At 44.4% G+C, this 23,775-nt stretch overlaps 1 protein-coding gene across 1 annotated transcript in view; it reads right to left on the reverse strand.

Moving 5' to 3' along the window:
* PACS1 (phosphofurin acidic cluster sorting protein 1) overlaps positions 1–23,775 on the reverse strand; it is a 218,902-nt gene that overhangs the window by 45,561 nt on the left and 149,566 nt on the right. Inside the window, exon 2 of the mRNA XM_006893304.1 lies at positions 11,460–11,547. Within this exon, the coding sequence (XP_006893366.1) occupies positions 11,460–11,547 (88 nt within the window). The remainder of the gene's footprint in view (positions 1–11,459; positions 11,548–23,775) is intronic.

A 23,775-nucleotide genomic window follows, 5' to 3' on the forward strand; every position in this document is an offset into this window, starting at 1 on the left:
AAAAAAAAACCCAACAAAAACTAAGCACAGCACGACGCGGAGGCACTATCTGTCCATGACCACTCTCATTTATAAGGAGTACAACGGAGTTTTCCAGGGCTTACATGATGAACTATATATAATACAACAGATAGAATGCAGAAGCATACAGAAAAATTCAACTGCCTTCAGCTACACTGGACTTTAAAGAGATTTAACAAAAAAATGTAAAATGGTGTCACTCTTCTCACTAAATTTGTGTGTGTGTGTGTGTGTGTGCAAAATCTTTTATTTTTCCATACAAATGTGTTATTTTATTAACATATGAGTTTATTATGATATAAGTGAATAAAGTATTCTTGAATATCTTATTATCATTTCCACTATAACTACCACTAGATACACCCCCAGAGCTCTGGTGCCTTACTGGTAAGAAATTGTGCTGGCAACACAAAGGTATGTGGTTTGAATCCACCAGCTGCTCCGTGGGAGAAAGATGGGCAATCTCCTCCTGTGTAATTTACTGCTTCTGAAAACCCACTGGAGGGTCAACTATGTGCTGGTTCCAACCCAAAAGAAAACAACAACAACAGATCTACTCCAGGGAACTCTGGTGGTCTAGTGGCAAAGAAGCGGCACTGCAATCCTGAAGGTGTGCAGTTTGAATCCAGAGACTCTGCTGGAGAAGGAGGGGCAATCTCCTCCTGTGCCAGTTGTATCTGATTTGACGGTGGAAGGGAGGGAGGGAGGAAGGAAGGAAGGAAAAGAGAAAGAAAGAAAGAAAAAAGAGAAAAGCCCAACAAAAACCAGATATATTCCAAAAAAACAGGGTCAATGATAAACAGTCCTTCAACAAGAAGTTGACATAGTGACTGCAACAATGGGCAGAAGAAATTCTATCTCTGGATAACACCTACTGGTGGTTATATTAGAGAATTTACCACAGCACCCTGGGGGCACAGTATGTAGTGTGTCACTCTGTAACTGAAAGGTTGGCCGGTCAAAGCCATCAGCTGCTCCACAGGAGAAAGATGGACAATCTCCACCCGCCCCCCCCCAGGCTACAGCCCCAGAAACCTGCTGGAGGGTCACTGTGAGCTCAGTTCCACTTGATGGCAGTGCGTTTGACATAAGAATAGAAACTATAAAGTTTGAAGATGAGAATATTGTGCTTAATTCTCAACAACTTTGTTCTCAGTTTAACATGGCCAAATAGTGGAGACAAAGCTCATCGTCAGCTCCTCTGAATTTAGGGCAACTTCCAAGACTTCTTTCTATAAATAGACCTTCGTCTACGTGCTCCCTGAGTAGGAAATACCTGTGTGTGACGCTGCAGACAAGAGTAGCATAGAAAGCTGTGTAATGGGTATCGGTGAGTAGAGAGGATGTGGAAGGCCTCTTGTCGGTGATGAGAGGACGCACGCATGTGCACATGTGTCATCGTATGACTCACAGCCACCCTCCACCAGCTTTCTGAGGCTGTAAATCTTAACAGGAGGCAGCTGCACATCTTTGTCCCTCTGAGGTACAGCTGGATTTGAACCACTGGAGAAGTACAGCCTTCTGGAAAGCAGCACGACACGTTAAGGACATCTTCCCTCTCTGGCCTGCTTAGACGCCACAGTCGATCATCTCCAACACTGCCTGCTACCTGCCTCACTCTTGCTCACCATACTCATCTGGTAAATGACAACACCAGCAGAACATGCCTGGAGGGAAACATTAACCCGGATAACTGGTCTCATCCAAATGCCAAGTGGAGCTACAACACGGCCCAGTGATCAAACTACATTCCCCAGGACCTTTCAAGTCCACAGTTATTAAATGATGACTGCAGATCTCATTGTTCTTGGAACCTCCAGCCTGTGCTTACCCCTTCTCCTCACTTTAAGCCGATAAGCTTTGCTCCCACTTCAATGAGAAAACTGAAGCAGTAAGAGACCCTGGACCTCCTACCACATTTACTTACTTAGCAGGATCTGTGGTCACCGATCCCTCCTTCTAGTGCAGAGAGGAACTCCCCTGACCCTATCTGAAGTCAGCTGCTCACTGGGACACCAGTCTCATCCCGCCTCTCCTCCTCAAAGCCTCTGCTTTAGCCAGTCTTTCATCTCCTACGTGATCAACCTTCATCGTTTACCCTGGGTTGTTCCCATACCCAACATGCTGCTGCTTCTCCATCTTAAAAAATCTCATCTCCACATTCCCTGCCAGCTGTCACTCATTTCTTGCTGCCCTTTACAGTAAGCTTCTCAAAAGAATTCTGTTCTTACTACCTTGAAGTCTTTTCCTCCAAAGTGCATGCCAGCGTGCTAACAGGATTCCACCAGAACTACTGTTGTTAGCTGCCATCAAAGCAGTTTTCACTCCGAGTGACCTTAGGCAACACAGACTGAAACCAGGCCCTAGCTCGCACCAGCCTCACAATATCTGCCATGTTCAAGTTCATCATTACAGAAATCCCTCCTTGTTGAGGGTCCCCTTCTCTTTTGCTGGCCTTCTACTTTTCCAGGCTTGGTGTCTTTTTCCAAAGACTGGACTCTCCTTAAATATGCTCAATATCTGTGAGATGAACTTTCACCATTTTTGCCTTGAAGAAGTAACAGTTGGATTTCTTTCTAGACACAAGGGTTTATTTTTTGGCAGCCCTTCATACACACACCACCACAGTTCACAGGCATCAATTCTTTTTTTGGTCTTCCTTATTCAATGTCCAGCATTCACAGTGAGGCTGATGTCTTCATAGCTGTATTGAAGTAGACAAAATAGCTGAGATCTGATGGGATAGCATCATCACTTCCCATCTATGATACTATGGAGTCATTTTTTACAAAAATGTACTTACAGCACATAAAAATACCCACTCACAAGTATCATGTATAACAATGTATTTTAAAAATTAAATGATTTTTAACAGGACAGCATATAATAAATGTTGGAGAGAATGTGGAGAGCTAGGAACTGTCACACACAGTGGGTGGGACTATAAAATGGTACAACCACTCAGATGGCAGTTTGGAGATTCCTCAAAAAGCTGAACATAGAAATTCCACATGACCCAGCTATTCCACTGCTAGGAAATTAGAACTGAGGCACAAACGGAGATTTGTACACAATGTTCATAGCAGCATTATTCACCATCACAAGAACATGGAAACTGCCCAAATGTCCAGCCACAATTGAAAGGACTGAGAAACTGTGGTACATTCACAAGATGGACTACTACACAGCATGCAGGAGCAATGATTTTGAAAATTACTATGTCATTTGGGAGGGACTAGAGAACATTATGTTAAGAGAACTAACCCAGTCCCATAGGACAAATACCGTATAAGACCATTATTGTAGAAATAGAAAGATAACTAGTAAAATGGGTATGAGGATCCAAGGGGCAGGAGTGGGCAGGAGCAGAGGGGTGAGGGTGGGTTGGGGGGTTATCATAAGACCATACAATTTGTTGAGTAAAGGGAAGAGTGTGTAAAGGAAATGGGAAAGATACAGTGTGAAAAACAATGTATATAAACTTTGTAAGCAAACTAGTATAGAATAAAAATTTATTTCAAATAATTAAATCACTATGGTTTTAAATATTTATTCAAACCGTGTGACTGTAAGATGGCAGTATAACTCCTTACCAAAAGAGCTCATGTATTTTAAATAAAAAGTAAATAAAATTTTGTAAAAAGTTCTTGGTGGGTTGCTGTACAGATATTACATATAGCATGTTTTAATATTTGAGGAAACTGGCTGAAGCTTCTTGGAAATGAGAGGATGCACTGGTTTTTGCCAGTTCTGCCAATAACTCCACCGTGGAAGGTTCTAGACCTCCTGGATTATCCCTGGTAATGGCGATGGGATTTCTGGTCAGAAAATTAGTCTATATGCCCCTGCCCCACTTCATCTACTTTGTGGTAGCATCGCTCTGCTTCTCAAACCGGCCTTTTGACTTCAGCAAAGGGACAGGTGTCTGGGTCCATGTTTCAAGCAGCTGAAACCCTTAATTTAGTTTAGAAAAACCCCAGCTAATCCTTTTACTATAAGCAGTTTTTTCACAGACAAAAGCCTTTACTTTTCACATCATCCAGAAAGTCAACAACACAGCATTTTCCTGTTCCCTGAAGCACCCTTGTTCAGGTTGGTATGTAATACCCGCAGCCACCACTAGTAAGCGCTGTGACTATACACTTTTCAAAATGCCCTCTCTTCAATTTTCCCCTCCTCCCCACCCCCAACCAGAATAGTTCATTATCAATCTGCATTATGCAGATGACACAACCCTGTTTGCTGAAACTGAGGAGGACCTGAAGCGCTTGCTGCAGAGGTGAAGGACTGAAGCCTTCAATATGGATTGAAGCTCAACATCAAGAAAACAAAGATTTCCCCCACTGGGCCAATTGGCAGCATCATGATGGATGGTGATGAGATTGAGATTGTTAACAGCTTCAGTTTGGTTCTACAATCAACACTCTGGGCACCATCAGCCAGGAAATTAAAAGACAAATTGCAGTGGGAAAGTCTCATGTCAGAGACCTCTCCAAAGTATTGAAAAACAATGATGGCAGTCTGGAGACTAAGGTGTACCTGTTCCAGGCCATGGTCTTTGCAATTACTTGCTATGCATCAGAAAGCTGGATGACGATTAGGGATGATAGAAGGAGAACTGATGCCTTTGAGCTGTGGCTCTGGAGAAGAGTACTGACTAAACCATGGGCTGCTAGGAGAACAAACAAGTTCATCCTGGAGAGGGTGATGCCAGGCTGCTCCTTGGAGTCAAGGATTCTGAAGCTTCTTTGTCTGACTTACGGTGGACATGTTGCAAGGCGGTTCAGTCCTTGGAGAAGGACACCATGCTTGGGAAGGGTGGCGTGACAGTGCAGGAGAGGAAGACCCTCTATGAGGTGGATTAATTCCGTGACTGGCGTAATGGGGGTAGGTGTGTTGGAGACACTAAGTTTGGCAAAGGATAGAGCAGCGTTGAGGGCTGTTGTATATAGGGTTCCTATGGGTCGCAGGCGACTTGACGGCACAAAACAGTAACCTGAATAGGCTTTCCATACTCTGAATTTGCAAAGAGGGAGTTCTGGTGACCTAGTGGTAAGAAGCTGTGTTGAAATCACAAAGGCATGTGGTTCAAATCCACCAGCTGCTCCGCAGGAGAAGGATGGATTCTCCTTCTGTGATTTACTGCCTCCGAAAACCTGCAGGAGGGGCAGCTAGGGGTTGGATTGATTCAACAGCACACAATAAATAATAACTTTGAGTTAGGGAGCTCTGGTGGCCTCGTGGTAAGAAGCTGCACTGCAATCTTAAAAGCATGCACTTCAGATCCACGATCTGCTCTGTCAGAGGATAGACAATTTGTGCAATTCACTGTCTCTGAAAACCTGCTCAGCTATGAGCCGATCTGACTTGACAGCACACAACAACAACAACATGGTTTCCTTCTTTTTTGTCTTACAAAAGGGTTTCACTTATATTGGAAATATTTTAAACAACTTCTTTCTTCCTCTTCCATCTTATTTTGCTCATCTTTGGATTTTTTTGAAGTTTCAACACTGGCAGCACATTCTGCTTCTCCAGGTATAAGCAACATGTGCTTTTGAAGTGAGGGAACCAGTTTCGTGTTGCCATTAAAGCACTTGGGTGGGGGGGAGATGTCTTCCCACTGTTCTTCCAGGTTTTCAAAAAGACCGCTTCCAACACTAACTTGTAGGAATCCTCCTCTGGATTTGGTCTTCTACCAAACTAAACCTCTCCGTCTCCTGGACTGGTGCTTGCTTCTTTGCAACAAGTGAGCATTTGTGTGCCAACTGCATCTTTAACTGTCTCCAAAATCGTAGTATTATCTTTAATGATTGTTCAAATGCTCACATGAGATATTCCATCCTCATAAGCTATTTTACAGATTTCCCCCCCATTTTCATAGGCTTCACTCATCATTTATTTAATAGTGCCATCGTGTCCAGAGTCTTCCTCATCTTTCTGGATCAGAACTTTTGATGTCATGACTTCTTTTCTGGACATACTGCTGGAGTTAATTATAAATGGTGCAGGTATTACTATTAAAGAAATCTGAACAACTCACATTCAAGTTAACAAATGATCTTATGGTACAAAGTGCTGAATAATGTAGCAGTAAGAATATGGTTGGTCTATAAAGAGGCCAGAATCATGTGGCAGGTGTGCAGTTTAACTGTCAATTACTGTTCGAGTTGAACGCTGTCCAACTTCCTATTCAGCTTCACAATTCCTGACACCAGCCTCTGGATGTTCGAATCCATCAGCAGTTGCTTGAAGAGAGATGAGAAATCTTCTTCAGTGTTTTTATGGCCTCAGCAACCTGCCAGTCAGTTCTGACTTGACAGCGATTTTACGAGAGTTGAGAATCTTCTATCAAAGGTCCTTAAGAATTGGGAAGCTTACGGGACAGATCTAAATTTGCTGAAAGTTCCAATTTTTGCTTCAGAATTCAAATTTTATTTCTTACCAGCAACAAACCATTTTCCTTGAAGTGATGAGCTCGCTTTGTGAATTTTCAAGGAAACATCTAAACACCCGAGTCCGAATGACCAGTGTGTCTGAAAGCCCTTCTATCAAGTAGAACAGCTTGTGGTGAAGAGGAGGTGGAAGGGTTCGTACACCCCGCTGCTTTCTGACAGGCTGATGCTCTGAGTTAACCCAGGAGTATTCTGGAAGAAAGAGCTGACCTGGGAATCACAGGCTGGAAAAACCAATCATTGCAGAGCACAATTCTACGCTGACACACATGGAGCATGAGTTAGAATCAACTTACATCAATCGGTTTTCACATTTTGTTCACAGCTCACTTGTACAAGCATTATTCCTCAAGGCAAACTGTGTCCTTCACTATGAGGCCAGCAGAAGATCAGAGAATGGATGCCTCTGAACCAGGGTGAGGGTCAAGAGTACTGAGTATCTTCAGTGAAGCCAGCGTGCTTCAGGGCAGGGGTGGAGACTCTGCTATAAGTATGCTGTGGGGAAGGACGGAAGAAGGGCAATCCCTGGAGAAGGACATCATGCTTAGGAAGCAGAGGGTCAGTGAAAGAGAAAAAAGAGCCTCAAGGAGAAGTATGACAGTGACAGCAACAACGGGCTGTAAGCACAGCAGGAACTGTCAGGGCAGCACAGGCTCCATCCTGGGCTGTCCACAGGGTGGCTGAGTGCGAGAGGACAAGTCCACGAGGACCACCAGGCACCCGGCAATACCGCGAAGCAGGGTGTTTCAGGCAAATTTCCATTCACCACACAGAACAGGAGAAAGATACATGCTCATGACTGCAATATAATAACAATTCTCCCTGCTCTTCCCAGGTCATTCTGAAATGAAACTGGTCCTTCCGGGGAGCTCTGGTGGCCTAGTGGCAAGAAGCTGCACTGCAATCCCAGAGGCGCACGGTTCGAATCCACCAGATGATCTGCCGAGGAAGGAGGGACAATTTCCTCCTGTACCAGTCAGATTTGATTTGATGGTACACATACACACAAATAATAAAGTAAAAATTAAAAAAAAAAAGAAAAGAAACTGGTCCTTCCCTCCTTCTCCTTACTGGACTAAGGTGCCAGTGAAGGTACCCACTGTTGTTTGTTCTTTTATCTTCAGTCCAATTGTAATCACCGTGGAAAAGGCAAACACCACCGCAGTATTACTGGGAAAAGGAGCTCTGGTGGAGTAGTGCGTGATGTGTTGCACTGAAAATGGAAAGATCAGCAGTTCAAGTCCCCAGCCCACTCTGCAGGATGAAGATGAGCAATCTCTTGTAAAGATCTGCTGTGGTGGTTAGGTGCCACCGAGTCCAGCACGGCTCCTAGGGTCCCATGTGCAGCAGATTGGAACCCCGTCCCATCCAGTGTCATCCTCCCTGGAGGCTGCCGCAGTCACGTGCCAATCAAGCTGGTTGTGGGTCTTCTCCTTTGCTGTTCCTCCACCTCTGCAGGCATGATGGCCTTCTCTCCAAGGAATAATCTCTCCCAGCACCACGTCCAAAGTGTGAGAGCTGAAGCTTCAGCACCCTTGTCTGCAGGCAGAATCTGGCTGTACTTTCTCTGAGACATTTCTGTCTGTTCTTTTGGCAGTCCTCGGGAGATTCAGCATTCTTCTCCAGACTCCACAGTTCAAAGGCATCAATTCTTCATCCGTCATTCTTATGCATTTCCCAGCTCTCAGATGCACAGCAAGTGACTGAAAAGACCATGATCTGAATGGGCCGTGATTACACCCTCAGAAAGTTTATACTCACGGGAACCACAGACTGGGGGCTGCTGTGAGTGGGAATTAACTTGACAGCATTGTATTTGGTTTCTGTAATATGAGGAAAAGAATTTTAACCTCATGTAACCCTGGAAAGGTTTGAGGAATTCCAGAGCTTTTGAACCTCATGTTGAGAACTGCTGTTACTGGAATGTAAGGTTTCTTAAAGACAGAGATCATTGTCTATTTTATTAAATGTTTAGAACAATGCTCTGAATGTAATCAGTATTCAATAAATATTCATCGACTGAATGGCTAAGTGGATAAATGCATGTGACAACCCCTCCAATTATTTGCAGCTTCTTGGAAGTAAAACAATTTTCAGAAAAAATCCAGAACATCTGCAATTTGGCATATAATTTAAACTTACCTAGAATTAAAATATTTAATTGGGAAATAAAAGAAAGAATTTTCCCTTGGCAAAGGCATTTCTACTGCGGGAATGGCTAAATCAGCAGGGGACTTTCAAAATCCTACCAACGGAATCTGGGCTGGAAAGCATCGGCTCTTAGCAGGGGCGACAATTCCTGAAAACTCCCTCCCTGTGACCTAGAATCGGGAGCAAGACCAGGCAAGGAGGGAAAGGCACTGAACATTCACACCTTCATACCGTTGTTCCACACTTGGTCTTGGAACCCGGTCACAGATTTGGGGCAAAGTGATGCTCAGAGATGAGCAGGGTTTTCTAACACAAGGAGAGTCCACAGCAATTCCCAAGGAGGGATCAGAGTGTTCTGATTTTTAAAAAAGACTTAATTCATACTTACAATGCAAGTTAATTTTTGTGCACATTATGAAGAGATTCACTTTTTAAATCTTATGAATATTATCTAACCTTAGAAACAGACTGTATCCCTGCGTCAATAGCAAGTCTTTTTTTAAATTGCCATTCCCTTCACTCAACTATCTGTTTATGAATTTGTGCTCTCTTCTCTTTTCCAGAAATTCCTGAATGCTTACAGCATACCCGCTTGTGAACTATTTTTGGTCCCATGAAGATACTGAGTTCACTAGAAGGTTTATACAGAATATAAACTATGCTCAGGAATTTTTAGATGCCAGGTCTGAACGACAACCCAAGTCTTGTGCACTCTGTAAAAAATCTCCCAAGGGCTTCCCAGTGGGGTCTGAGATTGAACCTGACACAAAAACTCTTTAAAACCTTGCAGTTTTCCTAACAGCTTAGACATTTAGAATGCTCTACATTTTGAGGATCAATAAAGAGAATCTATTTATTCTAGAAAGAGACCTGAAGACCTCGACCCTAAGCCCTGGGAACTTCCTCTGCTGCTCTCCTGCTGGGGACTGAAATTCCGTGTTACTTTTGTTCTGCCTTGTATACACCGTTTCCCAGCACCCTGAGATCAAAACACCACAGTTTTATACTGAAGGACGCAGCAAGGAAGGGGTCTCCTCATCCCGGTACATGTGACTCCCAGGCTGAGGATGTTCTCGAAGCCAGTGTTGGACCGTACCTGCTGCAGCATTGGGGTGGGGGGTGGGGGGGAGGCTGGTTAATGCAGTTACCATGCGCCTCACTATTTGTCAATGAGAGAGATGTCAATAAACATACCATTCTTCAGCGGAAGAATGCAATCACGTAGTGACTCCAGGCACTGCAGACTCTCAGCTCTGGGGAATCACCATTAGGAAGGATTTATCATTTAAAGGCGGTCTAATCTGAGAGCTTAGTGAATACAAAATGATCCACGCTTCAGTTTCATATCCCGGCTCTGCCGCCTGGTAATCGGCAGCAGGTAAACTCCTGAACTTCCCTGTAGATCAGACTTGCTCATCTCCTTCCCAGACATTCAGGAATGCTTAGAGCACAAATGATGGTGAACTATTTCGGGGTCTTTAAAGAGTTCATTGTAAGGGGCTTACCTAGAAGATGAACACTACCCAGAAATTTTAATTTGTCAGCTCTGAAATAATAATCCAAGTTTTGTCCACCCTATAAAAAACCTCTAGCCTTATCAAAGACTCTGTAAAACCCTGGAATTTCCCTAATAGTTTAAGTGCCCCTGACAAGGACTCCAGACTGGACAAGTTACCAAGAGGTGACTCTGAGGTGGGAGTGTGACCAGGCCAGAAGGAGTAAGTAGTGCTGACCCCATGGTGCTCAGGCCAGACAGCTCCATCTGTGATCACCGTCAGGCGCCGACTGGTTTTGGGGCTGGAGTCTGTATTATGTAATGAGACTTCCAGCATCTCCAAATGCTTCCTAGTTGGTGGACGACATTGGTGCCCATGGGAGGGCAGCAGGTCTCTTTTTGAGACACAGAAGCTTCAGATCTGCCCGGCGCATTTCTTCATTTACATCGTTTCTACTGTAATAAAATGGTGGGTCATTCTAGTGAGTCACCGAGTCTGAGGGAGCATGGAGATCAGCAACGGAAGCTGGGAACCCTTGGGTTGGTGGCAACCATTCTGTGGAGCAAATCCATAGTTGGCATTCAGAAGTGAGGGAAGCCAGGAACCCCTGGACTTACAGCAGACATCCTGAGGGGACAGACAGAACCCCAAATTTACACAAGCAAATGAGAAGTGAGGGGGGCCCTTCAAAGGGACTCCTGAGCTTCCAGCTGGCATCATGAAGGGAAAGAGGGAAAACCTCAAATCTGTAGCCAGCCAGTCACAAGTGAGGGGAGCCCATGGGATGCCCACACTTGTAGTTGGCATGGAAGTTGTGGTCAGCCTGGTGGTCTGAAGTATTGTGCCCTTTCACCTTGGGAGCTCGGACACACCCTGGGAGGCTGGGCTGGTGAGAGTGCTGGGGGGCAGCAGGTGTCAGGACTGAACTGAGAAGGAGGTTGCTACTCCCTCTGAGCTGATAGCCGGGAGGAGTTGGGCTTTTGATTCCCCACTTCATCCTTCAACCCAAGACTCCCCGTGGACCTAAGAACCCTGAGAGCAAGATGGAAACCAGCAATCTCTGCGCAGTTCACTAAGCACTTAAGCCTCTACACTTGATCCTCATGGGCCCTATCGGGTAGATAGGGCTGGAAGAACCATTTTTGATTTGCAGGCAAAGAAATTGTTTAAGGACCCTGAGTGACCTCCTGTAGAGGCAGTGCTGGGACTCTGGCCTCACGAGATCCGGACTGCCTGCTGCGTGGAAAAGACTGTCCCCGCCAGCTGGTCCCTGCGCCCTGAGCAAGGCAGTCACCCCACCTCCCTGGACCCTGAAGCGCCACCCTGGTCAGCTCACCTGCAGCTTCACGGCAATGACCACCGAGTTCAGGTCTTTGTCCATTTCTTTGAGCATGACGAGCTTCTTCAGGGTCAAGCTGAACAGCCTAGAAAAGTGAGAGAAAGAACAGCTGTCAAGTCTAAGATCAGGCAGAGCACAGTTTCAGACAATCTGTGGGGGAAACGGTTTCACCTAAAATGAGAAGGCTAGCATGTCATTCTCAGGCCCAGCTGTGTCCTCGGTATGAAAAGGCGTTCTGTCCACGGGGTGTCTGTGGATAACCGTGCATCTCAAGTCAAGACCACCTGCTTTTTCACCTCTAACGGGGTGCAGGGTGCAGGCTCTGCAGGAGGAAGGGGTGGGAGGCTGAGGGTGGGGTGCAGGCTCTGTGGGGAGGCAGAACTGAGGGTGGGCGTGGGGCTTATAGTGCTGGCCCAGTTCCTTTTCTCTCCTATAATCACATCGGCAATGTCTCTAGCACTCCATCACAAACAAAACATCCACTAAACAAACCATTCACAAACGAAACAAAGACTGGGGAACAGGAAGTTGTTCAAACACCCACAAATTCATGCCCACAAATTCACACCCACAAATTCAGTTGAATTTTGGTTTCTTCCCTCCTCCAGGCATGTGAGAAGAGTCTTCAGTGCCCCATCAGGAAGTTTTTGTCTAAAAGTGAAAGTGCTGCCCTAACTCTGAAGTCTGAGTAATTACCGCCAGTAGGTTGGGGGGAGGGGGGTGACACCCCCCCCATCTTCCTGCAGGGTGTTTGTAGTTTGAGTTGTGAAATATATATTTTTAATTTATTATTAATTTAAATGAAAATTTACAGACTTTGGGTTTCCATTCATTCATTGTTGCACTTTTCTCCCCTCCCAGTACACTCACTTCTTGGAAAAGTAAAAGAAAAATTCTTTCATTGTTTTACAAACCCTCCCTAGGTCCACTCCACTGTGCAGCCTTCGCTCTGGACTCCTGTCATGACAAAAATACCTAATCACAAATCCCTTTTAAACAGTTTTTCCCTTATCTGTTTCAATGTAATATACATTATTGAACCCATCTTTCTCAGTCTCCCCCCAACTCGATGTCAGTCCCGTTCTACAACAGTGGCACTATGCAGTATTTGTCTCTGTGTGACTAAGTGAACTCAGCATAATGTCCTCCAGGGTCACTCATTTTGAATAATGTTGCATAAGTTCCTTGTTTTTCAATGCAGCGTAGTATTCCATTGTGTGAATATACCACAGTTTCTCTATCCATTCGTTTGTTGATGGGCACTTAGTTTGTTTCCAACTCCTTGCTATTGTGAACAACGCCGCAGTAAACATGGGTGTGCATGAGTAGTGAAATTTTGAAAACGTTCTTGTAGGAGGGACTCAGGAGAACAGGTGCGAGTCACCGGGAGGGAACCCCTCACAGGGTCCTCACAAGCCGGAGGTGCATCTTCTCGTCATGTCCCAGCTCTCCTGGCCCGGCTCTCCACGTGCATTATCCCTCACCTGCCTCCAGCCTCGGGAATGTCTCCGCCCCGTGGAGGCAGCTGCCACACTCTCTCTTCCCACCGCTGTTTCTGCTCCTGCGCTCTTCTTTCTCCTGCCAGCAACTCCTCAACGTCAGTGGTCTTCTTTATGATCTGACATATTCGAGCCCATAGTTACCGTCACCACGCCAGTCCACCTTGCTGAGGGTCGCCCTCTCTTTCACTGACCATCAACTTTTCCCAGAATGATGTTTTTCCCCCAAGGATCAGCCCCACCTCAGTAACATGCGCAAACTTTGTGAGATGACGTTTCATCACCCTTGCCTCTAAGGATCATCTTGGTTGCATTTCTTCTAAGATGAACTTGTTTGTTCTTTTGGTAGTTGATGGATATTCATGACATAAAAATTGCCCCCTTGATGGTGAGACATAATCCAGACTGAAGGCGGCTGTCTTTGAACTTCTGCAGTAAGTGATGTAAGTCTTCACTTTCTGAAAGCAAGGTTGTTGTCTGCATAATGCAGGCTATTGATGAGTCTTCCTTCAATTGTGATGCCACATACTTGTAATCCAGTTTCCTGAATTATTTTCTCAGCATACAGATTGAATATATATGAAAAAAAGGATACAACCCTGATGACAACTGTCCAGATTTTAAACTATGCAGAGTTGTTTATGCAGAGTTGGCTCTGTTCAGACAACTGCTTCTAGGCCTAACATAGGTTTTACAATATCACAATTAAGTGTTCTGGAGTTCTTTTATTTTTAATGTTAGCCATAACTTGTTAGGATGCACACAACCTTTACATAATAAAATAAACCCTAACCTTAACTACATCAAGAAGACAAAGATTCTCACCACTGGGCCAATTGGCAGCTCCATGATGGATAGAAAAGAGATTAAGGTTGTTAACAATTACAGCTTGCTCAGCTCCACAATCAACACTCCCGGACACCAGCAGTTAGGAAATCAAAAGATGAAGTGCATTAGGTAAATCTGCTGTAATGTGGAGAGACCTCTCCAGAGTACTGAGAACCAATGATGTTCGTCTAGAGACTAAGGTGCACCTGGTCCAGTCCATGGTCTTTTCAATTACTTGCTATGCATCAGAGAGCTGGATAATGACTAAGGATGACAGAAGAAGCTGGAGAAGAGTCTTGAACATACCATGGATTGCCAAGAAAACAAAAAAGTCTGTCTTGTAGAGATCAAGTTTCTCCCTGGAGGCTAGGATTTTGAAGCTCCCTCTCACATACTTTGGGCACATGGCCAGGAGGCACAGACCCTTGAAGCTGGACATCATGCTTGGAAGGGTGGAAGAACAGCGCAGGAGAAGAAGACACAGTAACTGGGGCAATAGGGGTAGGTGTTTCGGAGTCTCAGAGTCAGTGAGACTGGCTCAGGATAGAGCAAGCTTCAGAGCTATTGCACATAGGGTTGCTAAGAGTCACAGATGACTTGATGGCACAGAAGAACCACCACCTTAAGAAACATCTTTCTAATATTCTCTGCTTTCGTCTAATAGCAGCATGATATCTCTCATTCCGTGGGCTCTTCTGAGTTCAGCTTGTATTTCTGGCAGTCCCTTGTCAACGTAGTTAAAGTAACTTTCAGCAAGATTTTACTTGCATGTGATATTAATGCTTTTGTTTGATCATTCCCACAACTCTGGTCACCTGGGTCACCATTTTTTTGGCATGGGCACACTTATGGATCTCTTGCTGTCAGCTGGCCAGGTAGCTGCCTTCCAAATTCCTTGGCACAGGCTAGTAGAACAAAAGTTCTAGGGGCAAACAAGGCAGGTTTGAACTGGAGCTCTGTCACTTTCTGGCCCAGACACTGTTCAATTTACTTGGGATATACCAGTAAATAAAACAAAAATTCTACCCATGGAGTTCACATTCAATCAAAGGACATAATCAATAACCACTAAACAGTAATAATAATATGTTACAGTATGTTAAACCAAAGACATCCGCAAGCCTGTTGTCCTCCCATCACTCCTGACTAATAGCAGCCCCGCAGGACAAAGCAGAACTGTCCTAGAGGCTTCTCTTGCAGTCATTATTTTTTAAATTTTAAAAAAATTATTATTTTGTGTGTGTACCGTCAAATCTGATCGGACTGGTACAGGAGGAGATTGTCCCTCCTTCTCCAGCAGCGCATCTGGTGGATTTGAACCACATACTTCAGGGATTGCAGTACAGCTGCTTTCCACTTGGCCACCAGAGCTCTCTAGCAGTCATTTTTGTGGAAGCAGATTGCCTCATGTTTCTCTTGAACAATGGCTAGTAGGTTTAAATGGACCATTTTTTGGTTAGCAATAGAGTGTTGGTTTTTTGGGGTGTTTTATAATAGAAATTTATTTAGCTAATAAATCATTTTGTAGAGTTGGGAAACTGTTTTTCATAATTCAAGATAATTTTTTAAAAAAATGTAGATTATGTTCCCTCCCCCATATTCTTTCTACCCTGGTAATTAATGCAAGGACTTGGTAGGCTTAAGTAGCCTCAGTTTTGTATTATGAACATTTGACTAACAGCAACATTGCATTGTTCAAAATTGGGAAGGGTGTACGCCAGGGATGTGTCCTATCTCCATACCTTTTCTTTTCAACCTGTATGCAGAGCAGATTATCCAAGAGGCTGGGCTCTAGGAGGAGAAGCGTGGCGTTAGGATTGGTGGACAATCTATCAACAATCTGCGTTATGCAGATGACACAACCCTGCTCGCTGAAACTGAGGAGGACCTCATGCACTTACTGCAGAGGGTCAAGGACTGCAGCCTTCAGTATGGACTGAGGCTCAATGTCAAGAAGACAAAAATTCTCACCACTGGGCCAATTGGTAGCATCAGGATGGATGGTGAAGAGATTGAGATTGTTCACAGCTTCAGTTTGCTCGGCTCCACGGTCAACACTCTTGGCACAAGTAGCCAGGAAATCAAAAAATGTATTGCGATGGGAAAGTCTGCTGTTACGGAACTCTCTAAAGTACTCAAGAGCAACGGTGTCTCTCTGGAGACTAAGGTGCACCTGATACAGGCCATGGTTTTTGCAATCACTTGTTATGCATCAGAGAGTTGGACAATGACTAGGGAGGATAGAAGGAGAATTGACACCTTTGAGCTGTGGTGCTGGAGAACAGTATTGAATGTACCATGGATTGCCAAGAAAACAAACAGATCCATCCTAGAGAGGGTTAAACCAGGCTGCTCCTTGGAGGCAAGGATTCTGGGGCTTCGTCTGACATACTTTGGACATGTTGTAAGGAGAGACAGGTCTTTAGAGAGGGACATCATGCTGGGTAGAGTAAAGGGACAGTGCAGGAGGGGAAGACCCTCTATGAGGTGGATTGATTCAGTGACTGGGGTAATCAGGATGGGTGTGTCAGAGGCAATGAGATTGGCACAGGATAGAGCACGGTTTAGGGCTGTTGTACATAGGGTCGCTATGAGTCGCAAATGACTTGACAGCACATAACAACAACAACAATCTAGATCTAGAAGAAAATGACTTTCACTACCACGGTTTTCCAGTTATATGGTGTAAATATTCTTTTTAAATTGGTTTGCTTACAAAATTTGTATACATTGTGTTTCACACTCTTCTTCCTTCACCTTTCGGTTGAGCGTTTTAACCAGGGCTTCAAACCGGTCTGAACAGGTTCAGTCTTGGTCAACTAAGCAAGTCTGGACTGACATGTTAAAATGTGTAGAATAAACAGTGACCCTGTGAACAACCGGTCTGAACACTGTCCTATCCTGTGCCACCCTCATCACCTCTAAAATAGCCCACTGCTGCTGACACTGTGTCAGTCCATCTGGTCGAGGCCCTTCCTTTCTTTCACCGACCCTCCACCTTTCTAAGCATCATGCTTCTCTCCAAGGAGTAGCTTCTCCTAGCAACAGGCCCAAAGTATGTGCGATGAAGCTTCGCCATCTTTCCCTCCAAGGACCACTCCGGCCGCACCTTCTCTATGATCTATCTGTTTGTTCTATCAGCAGTCCGTGGGATAGTCAGTATTCTTCTCCAACACCACAGTTCAAAAGCATCAGTTCTTCTGTCATCCGAATTCACTGTCCAGTTCTCAAGGTGCATGGTGAGTGACTGAAAAGACCACGCATGGCCTGAATCAGGCACATTGTTTGTAGTACTCAAACTAACATAATTTTTGCTCAATAATTTGGAGAGGTCCCCGACCGCAGACTGTCCCAGGGAAGTAAGTTTCCTGATCTCCTGACTGCTGGTACCAAGTGTATTGACTGTGCAAGATGAAGTCATTATCAGTTTCAATTTCTTCTCCATCTATAATAACTGCTAACCAGCATGGGGGAAATTATGGACTGAAGACCTGCAACATAGACTCAGATGAGGAACAGTGGCCTTTCAGGAGCTGGGTGTGGGCAACTGGATGACCGCCAGTGCTGTGGAGACTACACACTCGCTCAAAGGGGGACATCCAGCCACCATCGTTGTGATAGACACGAGATCTGATCGCAACCTGCACACTGCCCTTGTTTTGTAAGAGGGAAACTGTTTCTAGTAGGGCTTTGATTTGTAATATTTCTGTTCCAGTTAGTGTTCTAGTTAATTCACATCTTAAAACTTTGAGTCCATTCTGATATCAATTCACAGACTATGAATGAACTAGATTTGAAGCCTTGCTTTAACCACTGTATTACTGGGCTCCTTATATGATTATGTTAAAACTTAAAACTCACGGCTGTTAAGTCAGAGCTGACTCACTGCTGAGCCCCCAGCCCGTTCTTACAGGCTGTAAGGTGCACGGCAACAGAACGTCTATCCTTCGCCAATGGAGCAGCTAGGGGCCTCCAATTGCCTGCAGCATAATTTCTTACCACTTGGCGACCAGAGCTCATAGAGTATGTCAGACTGTGTTAAAATAGAGGTAGGGAAGGGGGACTGGGCGGATGGATGGAGAGAGCAGGAGTTGAGAAGTTTTGCACTAAAGAAATAAAGTGCACAAAATGACTATGAGATATCATCTCACCCCAGTCAGAATAGCAAAATTTAAAAGAACAGCAAGCAACAAATGCTGGCGAGGTTGTGGAGAAACTGGAACCCTTATTCAATGTTGGTGGGAGTGTAAAATGGTGCAACCACTATGGAAGGCAGTATGGCGCTTTCTCAAAAAGTTGCAAATAGAGATACCATTTGACCCAGCAATTCCACTACTGGGAATATACCCTAAAGAAACCATAACTGCCATCAAGCAGTGCAGCTTTGTTCGCAATAGCAAAGAGTTGGAAATAACCCAAGTGCCCATCAATAAACGAATGGACAGAGCAGCTCTGGTATATTCACACAATGGAACATTATGCAGCATTGAAAAACAAAGAACTCATGAAATATTATGCAAAACGGATGACCCTGGAGGACATTATGCTGAGTGAAATATCTCAGTCACAAAAGGACAAATATTGCATAGGGCTGCTGTTGTAAAATGGGACTGAGGAATGAGACTCAGGGTTGAAAGAAGACAGAAAAGGAGGGGAGGAATGATGTATATTGCATTGAAACAGGCGAGGGAGAGAACTGTTTAAAAGGGACATATGATTGGGTATTCTTGTCATGACAGAAGTCCAGAGTGAAGGCTGCACAGTGGAGTGGACTTTGGGGGGAGGGATTGCATAACAATGAAAGAATTTTTCTTTTACTTTTCAAGGAGAAGAGTGAATTGGGGGAGGGGGTGGGCAGGGAGAAAAGTGCAACAACGAATGACTGGAAACCCTATGATTAACACCTCATCCCCCACCCATCCTCACCCCTCTGCTAACATCAACCCTTGGGTCTTCATATTAATTCTACAGTAATGGTTTTATACAGTATTTGTCCTTATGGGACTAAGTTAGTTCACTCAATATAATGCTCTCCATTCCCTTCCAAGTTACATAGTAATTTTCAAAATCATTGCTCCTGCGTTCTGCGTAGTATTCCACTGTATGAATGTACCACAACTTCTCAATCTATTCGTTTGAGGTTGGACATCTGGGATGTTTCCATGTTCTTGCAATGGTGAATAATGCTTCTAGGAACATTAGTGTACAAGTCTTAGTTTGAGCCTCAGTTCTCATTTTCTTGTATATTCCATGCAATGAAATGGCTGTGTCATATGGAATTTCTATATTCAGCTTGTTGAGGAAGGGCCAAACTGTCTTCTAGAATGGTTATAGCATTTTACAATCCCACCAACCATGTATTAAGAGTTTCTATCTCTCCACATCCTCTCCAGCATTTATTACTTGTTGTTCTGTTAAACTTTGCCACTGCTACTGGAATGAGATGGTATCTCATTGTGGTTTTGATTTGCATCTTTCTTATTGCCAGTGATTTGGAGCATTTCTTCATGTGTCTCTTGGCCATTTGAGTATCTTCCTCTGTAAAAACTCTTTCCATGTCTTTTGCCTATTTTATAATTGGGCTATCATTCTTTTTCTTGTAGAGGCCCAGGAGTATTATAAACTTTCGTTATGAGACTCTTGTCTGAGATGGTATTGCCAAATGTTTGATCCCAGTTGATAGGTTTTCTTTTCACCTTGCTGGGAAAAGTTTTTGATGCGCAAGGGATTTAACCTTTAGAAGGGTCCCATTTCTGATGACAATATTTTTACAAGTAATGTCCGAAAACCTCAGCTTTTATTGTAGAAACTTACCTCATGGTTGTCAGCCCAAGATTGCAGGAAACGGAACTGTTACCACTCCTATAGGTTGGAATAGGGACTCCTGACTAAACTTGATTCCTTATATCCTGAGGTTAAATAATCACCTCCACTTCAGAAAAAGGCATAGGCATATTTCTGGGCATGATAGCTTAGCAAATCAAATCAAGTTTCCCTCCTGTGTGACTTACAGCCTCTGCAAACATGCTGGAGGGTCAGCTTTGATTCAGTTCTGACTTAATGGCACATAACAACAGTGACAGCTGTCTACCTGACATATCCCCACTGAAAAGCTGGGGCAACTGAGCCTCTGATGAGCTCTGCTGCAAAATAACATTTCCTGAGTGTTGGCCACATGTGTTGCTAGAGGAGTTAAGCTCCTCTGTGGCTCCACTGGGATAGCACTCCCAGAAGTGCCCTGGCTGGGGGAGCACTCCAGGAAGCACCGGCTGGGGGAGCACTCCGGGAAGCACTCCAGCTGGGGGAGCACTCCAGGAAGTGCCTGGATGGGGGAGCACTCCAGGAAGCACCCTGGCTGGGGGAGCACTCTGGGAAGCACTCCAGCTGGGGGAGCACTCCCAGAAACACCTGGTTTGCTCTTTGAACTCTTTTCCTGTGCTGATTTTGTTACTTGGTTCACTGAGAACATGTATTTCCATCCCAGATATACTGAACCCAAATGTACATTTTAACAGGATCCCCAGGTGATTCTTACAGATTCCAGGTAGTTTGTAATTATATGTGTGTGTGTGTGTATAAAATATATAAAATTGTATGCTAATTCTGGGTAATGTTTAAGTGCACGTGTGTGTGTGCATGCGTGTGTGTGTGTGTAAAAACATAAAATTGTATGTTAATTTCCAGAGCACCTCGGAGCTTTGTTGGTCTCAGAACAAAGGACTCAATTCAGAAAAAAAAATAAAATTGTATGTTAACTATATCTTAATAAAATGAATTTTTTAAAGGAAAGTTCTACCAATATCCATCTACTCAATATCCATTTCCCTCCGGCTATTTAATAGCAAAGCACCAACTCTTAGCTAAGCATATCGCTTCCTGAAATAAAAGACCATGTTTTCTGGCCTCCTTGGAACTGCAGATGCACAGTGGTTAAGCGCTTGGCTGATCTCTGAAAGAGTGGGGGTTCAAACCCATCAGCTACACCAGAAGAGAAAGACATGGCGGTCAGCTTCCCCTGAAAATCCCAATGGGGCCGCCTTCTTTGCATCAAGAAGAGATCACATGCCTACAATCTGGCGAATGAAACCTAAGTGAACATATTAGATGAGTTTTCTGCAAAGGCTTCTTAAATAAGGGAGCTTATCCACTCTCTCAGCCTTTCTTCTCCTGGTTTATGATGCAGGCTGATAGCCATGAGGTAACCTTGATAACTCAAGTAATGTGACAGGAATGTGAATCTGAGGAGCCAGGGTGCTGCTTTATCAGCTCTGGGTTGTTTACTTCTGGGCTTCTTTTTATCCAAGAAAGAAATAGGCTCCCGTCCTGTGTAAGCCTCTGATTGGTGGTTTTGTTGTATGTAGGTTAGCCTGTTCTTAAGTAACAAAAGTAACAAAGCAGTGGCAGATTCACTAGCTATTAGCCCCTGAGCCGCAAACACCTTGAGAGGACTGGCTGCAAGATTCCCAAAGCCCATTTCAAAGGGCGGGGCCCTATCAGGAAATGTGGGTTCTCTTCTTATTGAACATCCCAAGGAACGCCAAAAGAACAAACTTAAATCTTGGAGATAGTGTGTGACCAGAGTGTTCCATGGGGGTAAAGGTGATGAAGCTTCATGTCACAGCATGTTGCTGGGAGAGGCTGTTCCTTTATAGAAGGGCATCATGCTTGGGAAGAAAGGCCAGCAAAAGAGACCCTTGACTAGGAGGCTGACATTGTGATAATGGGCTTGAGACTGTCAGAGACTGTGAGGATGGCACAGCAAAGGACCGGGTTCAGATAGGTTTTCATAGGGTTGCTATAAGTGGTATGTGACTGGATGGCACCTAACAACAACAACAACACCTATTAATCCCAATACAACTCTAATTTAAAAGAGGTGTTTCCTTAAGGTGTGACCTGTAATAACCTTCACCTCACTAGAGATAAAAGGGGAGGAAAGGAAATGAGAGAGAGGGAATCTCAGTACCACAGAAGAATCACCAGGACTGGAGCACATTGTTTTAGACTCAGGTCTGTCAAAGAGTAAGCTTCTTGCTACTGGGAAAGGCCACGACACATGGAACACTCCTGGAGCCAGCACCCTGAGTCTACACTTCTGGCCTCCTAAGATATTGTTTGTTCAAGCTTTTCACTTGTGGTATCTCTGTTACAACAGCACTAGAGAACGACGTTAAAAACCCCTGAGCAATGATGTCAGTTTAAAGACTAAGCTGCACCTGATCCAAGTCATAGTATTTTCAATTGCTTCCAATGCATTTGAAACCTGGACAATAAATAAGGAAGATCAGATGCTTTGAATTGTGGTGTTGGTGAGGAGGACTGTATGTATCATAAGCTGCCAAAAGAACAAACAAGTCTATCTTGGAGGAAGTGCAACCAGGCTGCTCCTTAGAGACAAGGATGGTGAAATGTCTTTCAGATGGTGGGCATGTTGTTAGGAGGACAAATCCTTGGAAAAATATATTCAGCTGGGAAAGTAAGCAAAAGACAGAGTGACCCTCAACAAGATGGACTGAGACAGAGAGTTCAAGCGTGGCAAAGACACTGAGGGTGGCACAGGATCAGGTTCCGATCAGTTGTTCACAAGGCTGCCCTGAGTCACAGTTAACATGATGGCATCTAACCACAACAGAGAAAAAAGGCAAGGGAGCTAACTCAAAAGAATGAGCACAGGGTCATCTCCAAGATCCCAAGAAGAAAAATCAAATCCTATTCTCTGGCATTCTGAAAAACTCCTACCCTAGCCGCGCTCCATGGTACAGCGGTCCAGAGCCTGGTGTCCTGCGGTACAGCCTGGACATGAGGCTGAGGCCTCTCTCTATTATCAACTATCCTTTTCCCTCTCCCCATGCAGGGATAAGGAGTTCTGGTGCCTAGCAGATAAAGTGATGTGCTGCCAGTCCAAAAGCACAAGGTTTGAATTTACCAGCCACCCAGTGGAGAAGATGGGCTCTTTTCTCCCATGCAATTTACAGCCTCTGAAAACCCAATGGAGGATCAGCTATAAGTCGGTTCTGACTTGATGGCAAATAATAAAAACAACTCAGGGATAAGAATGTAAGATAATTCTAACAAAACCTCATTTCTCAAAGTGGGTTTCAAATAAAATGTTCATCTGGGGCTTTGTGACTGGTCCACACCGGGAATGTTGGTTCTGAAACATCAATGATCTGCCTTTGAAGCAGAAGAGCGTCTCACAAAGGTGCCTGGAGTCAGAGAACGTACAAAGGAGGAAGTCGGTTACTCAATTCAAATCTAATCTTCCTCTCTCCAAAGACATTTTGAAAAAATACTGATAAAAGAACTCATTATTTCTAAAAACCTCATTTGAAACTTTTAATCAAGTCCAAAAGAAGAAAAAGCAAAGCCAACTGAGTCCCCTGACTACTCAGAGTTGCCCATGCCTTCACTTTCCAGTCCCTTCTTCATCCGTCTCCCTCACTGTCCTTGCTGGGTGACCTTCAGCAGCCTCTGTGGCAAGGCCTGAGTGCCTTGTTGTAAGGCAATTAGCACAGGGCCAGGTAAATGCTGCTTCTTGGAAGCAGCTCCTTCCTCTTTCTCATCACCCCCTTTCCACGAACTTACTCCCTGGCTTTGTCTTACTTGGCTCTTTCCTCTGGGACAGTCTGATGAAGAGGTTTCCTTGATGTGACCTTCTGCCTTGGTTCCTGGGAAAACTGCTTGAGAGATTTCTCCTAAACCCTGACGTGCACTATTCTATTACTGGGCTAGGAAACTTTTCCTTATTTTTGTCTCGGTTGGTTGGCATTTCCTGGTAAGCAACAACTTTTTGTCTGGTCTGGCTACAGCCTGCTCTGTAGTCCATAGGCACCTTGCATGGATTTAGCCAACAGACTATGCATATGAAGTTTTCCTGAAAGGAGACTGGAAATAACTACGAATTTGCATGTATGCAGTTATATGAAAATATGCCTCTCAAAAATGCCCTAAGAGAGATGCAAATTAAAACAACTATGAGATATCAT

The sequence above is a fragment of the Elephantulus edwardii genome, unplaced genomic scaffold, assembly GCF_000299155.1.
Source record: "Elephantulus edwardii isolate Elephantulus edwardi_28Jun2011 unplaced genomic scaffold, EleEdw1.0 scaffold00126, whole genome shotgun sequence".
Classification (NCBI taxonomy): domain Eukaryota; kingdom Metazoa; phylum Chordata; class Mammalia; order Macroscelidea; family Macroscelididae; genus Elephantulus; species Elephantulus edwardii.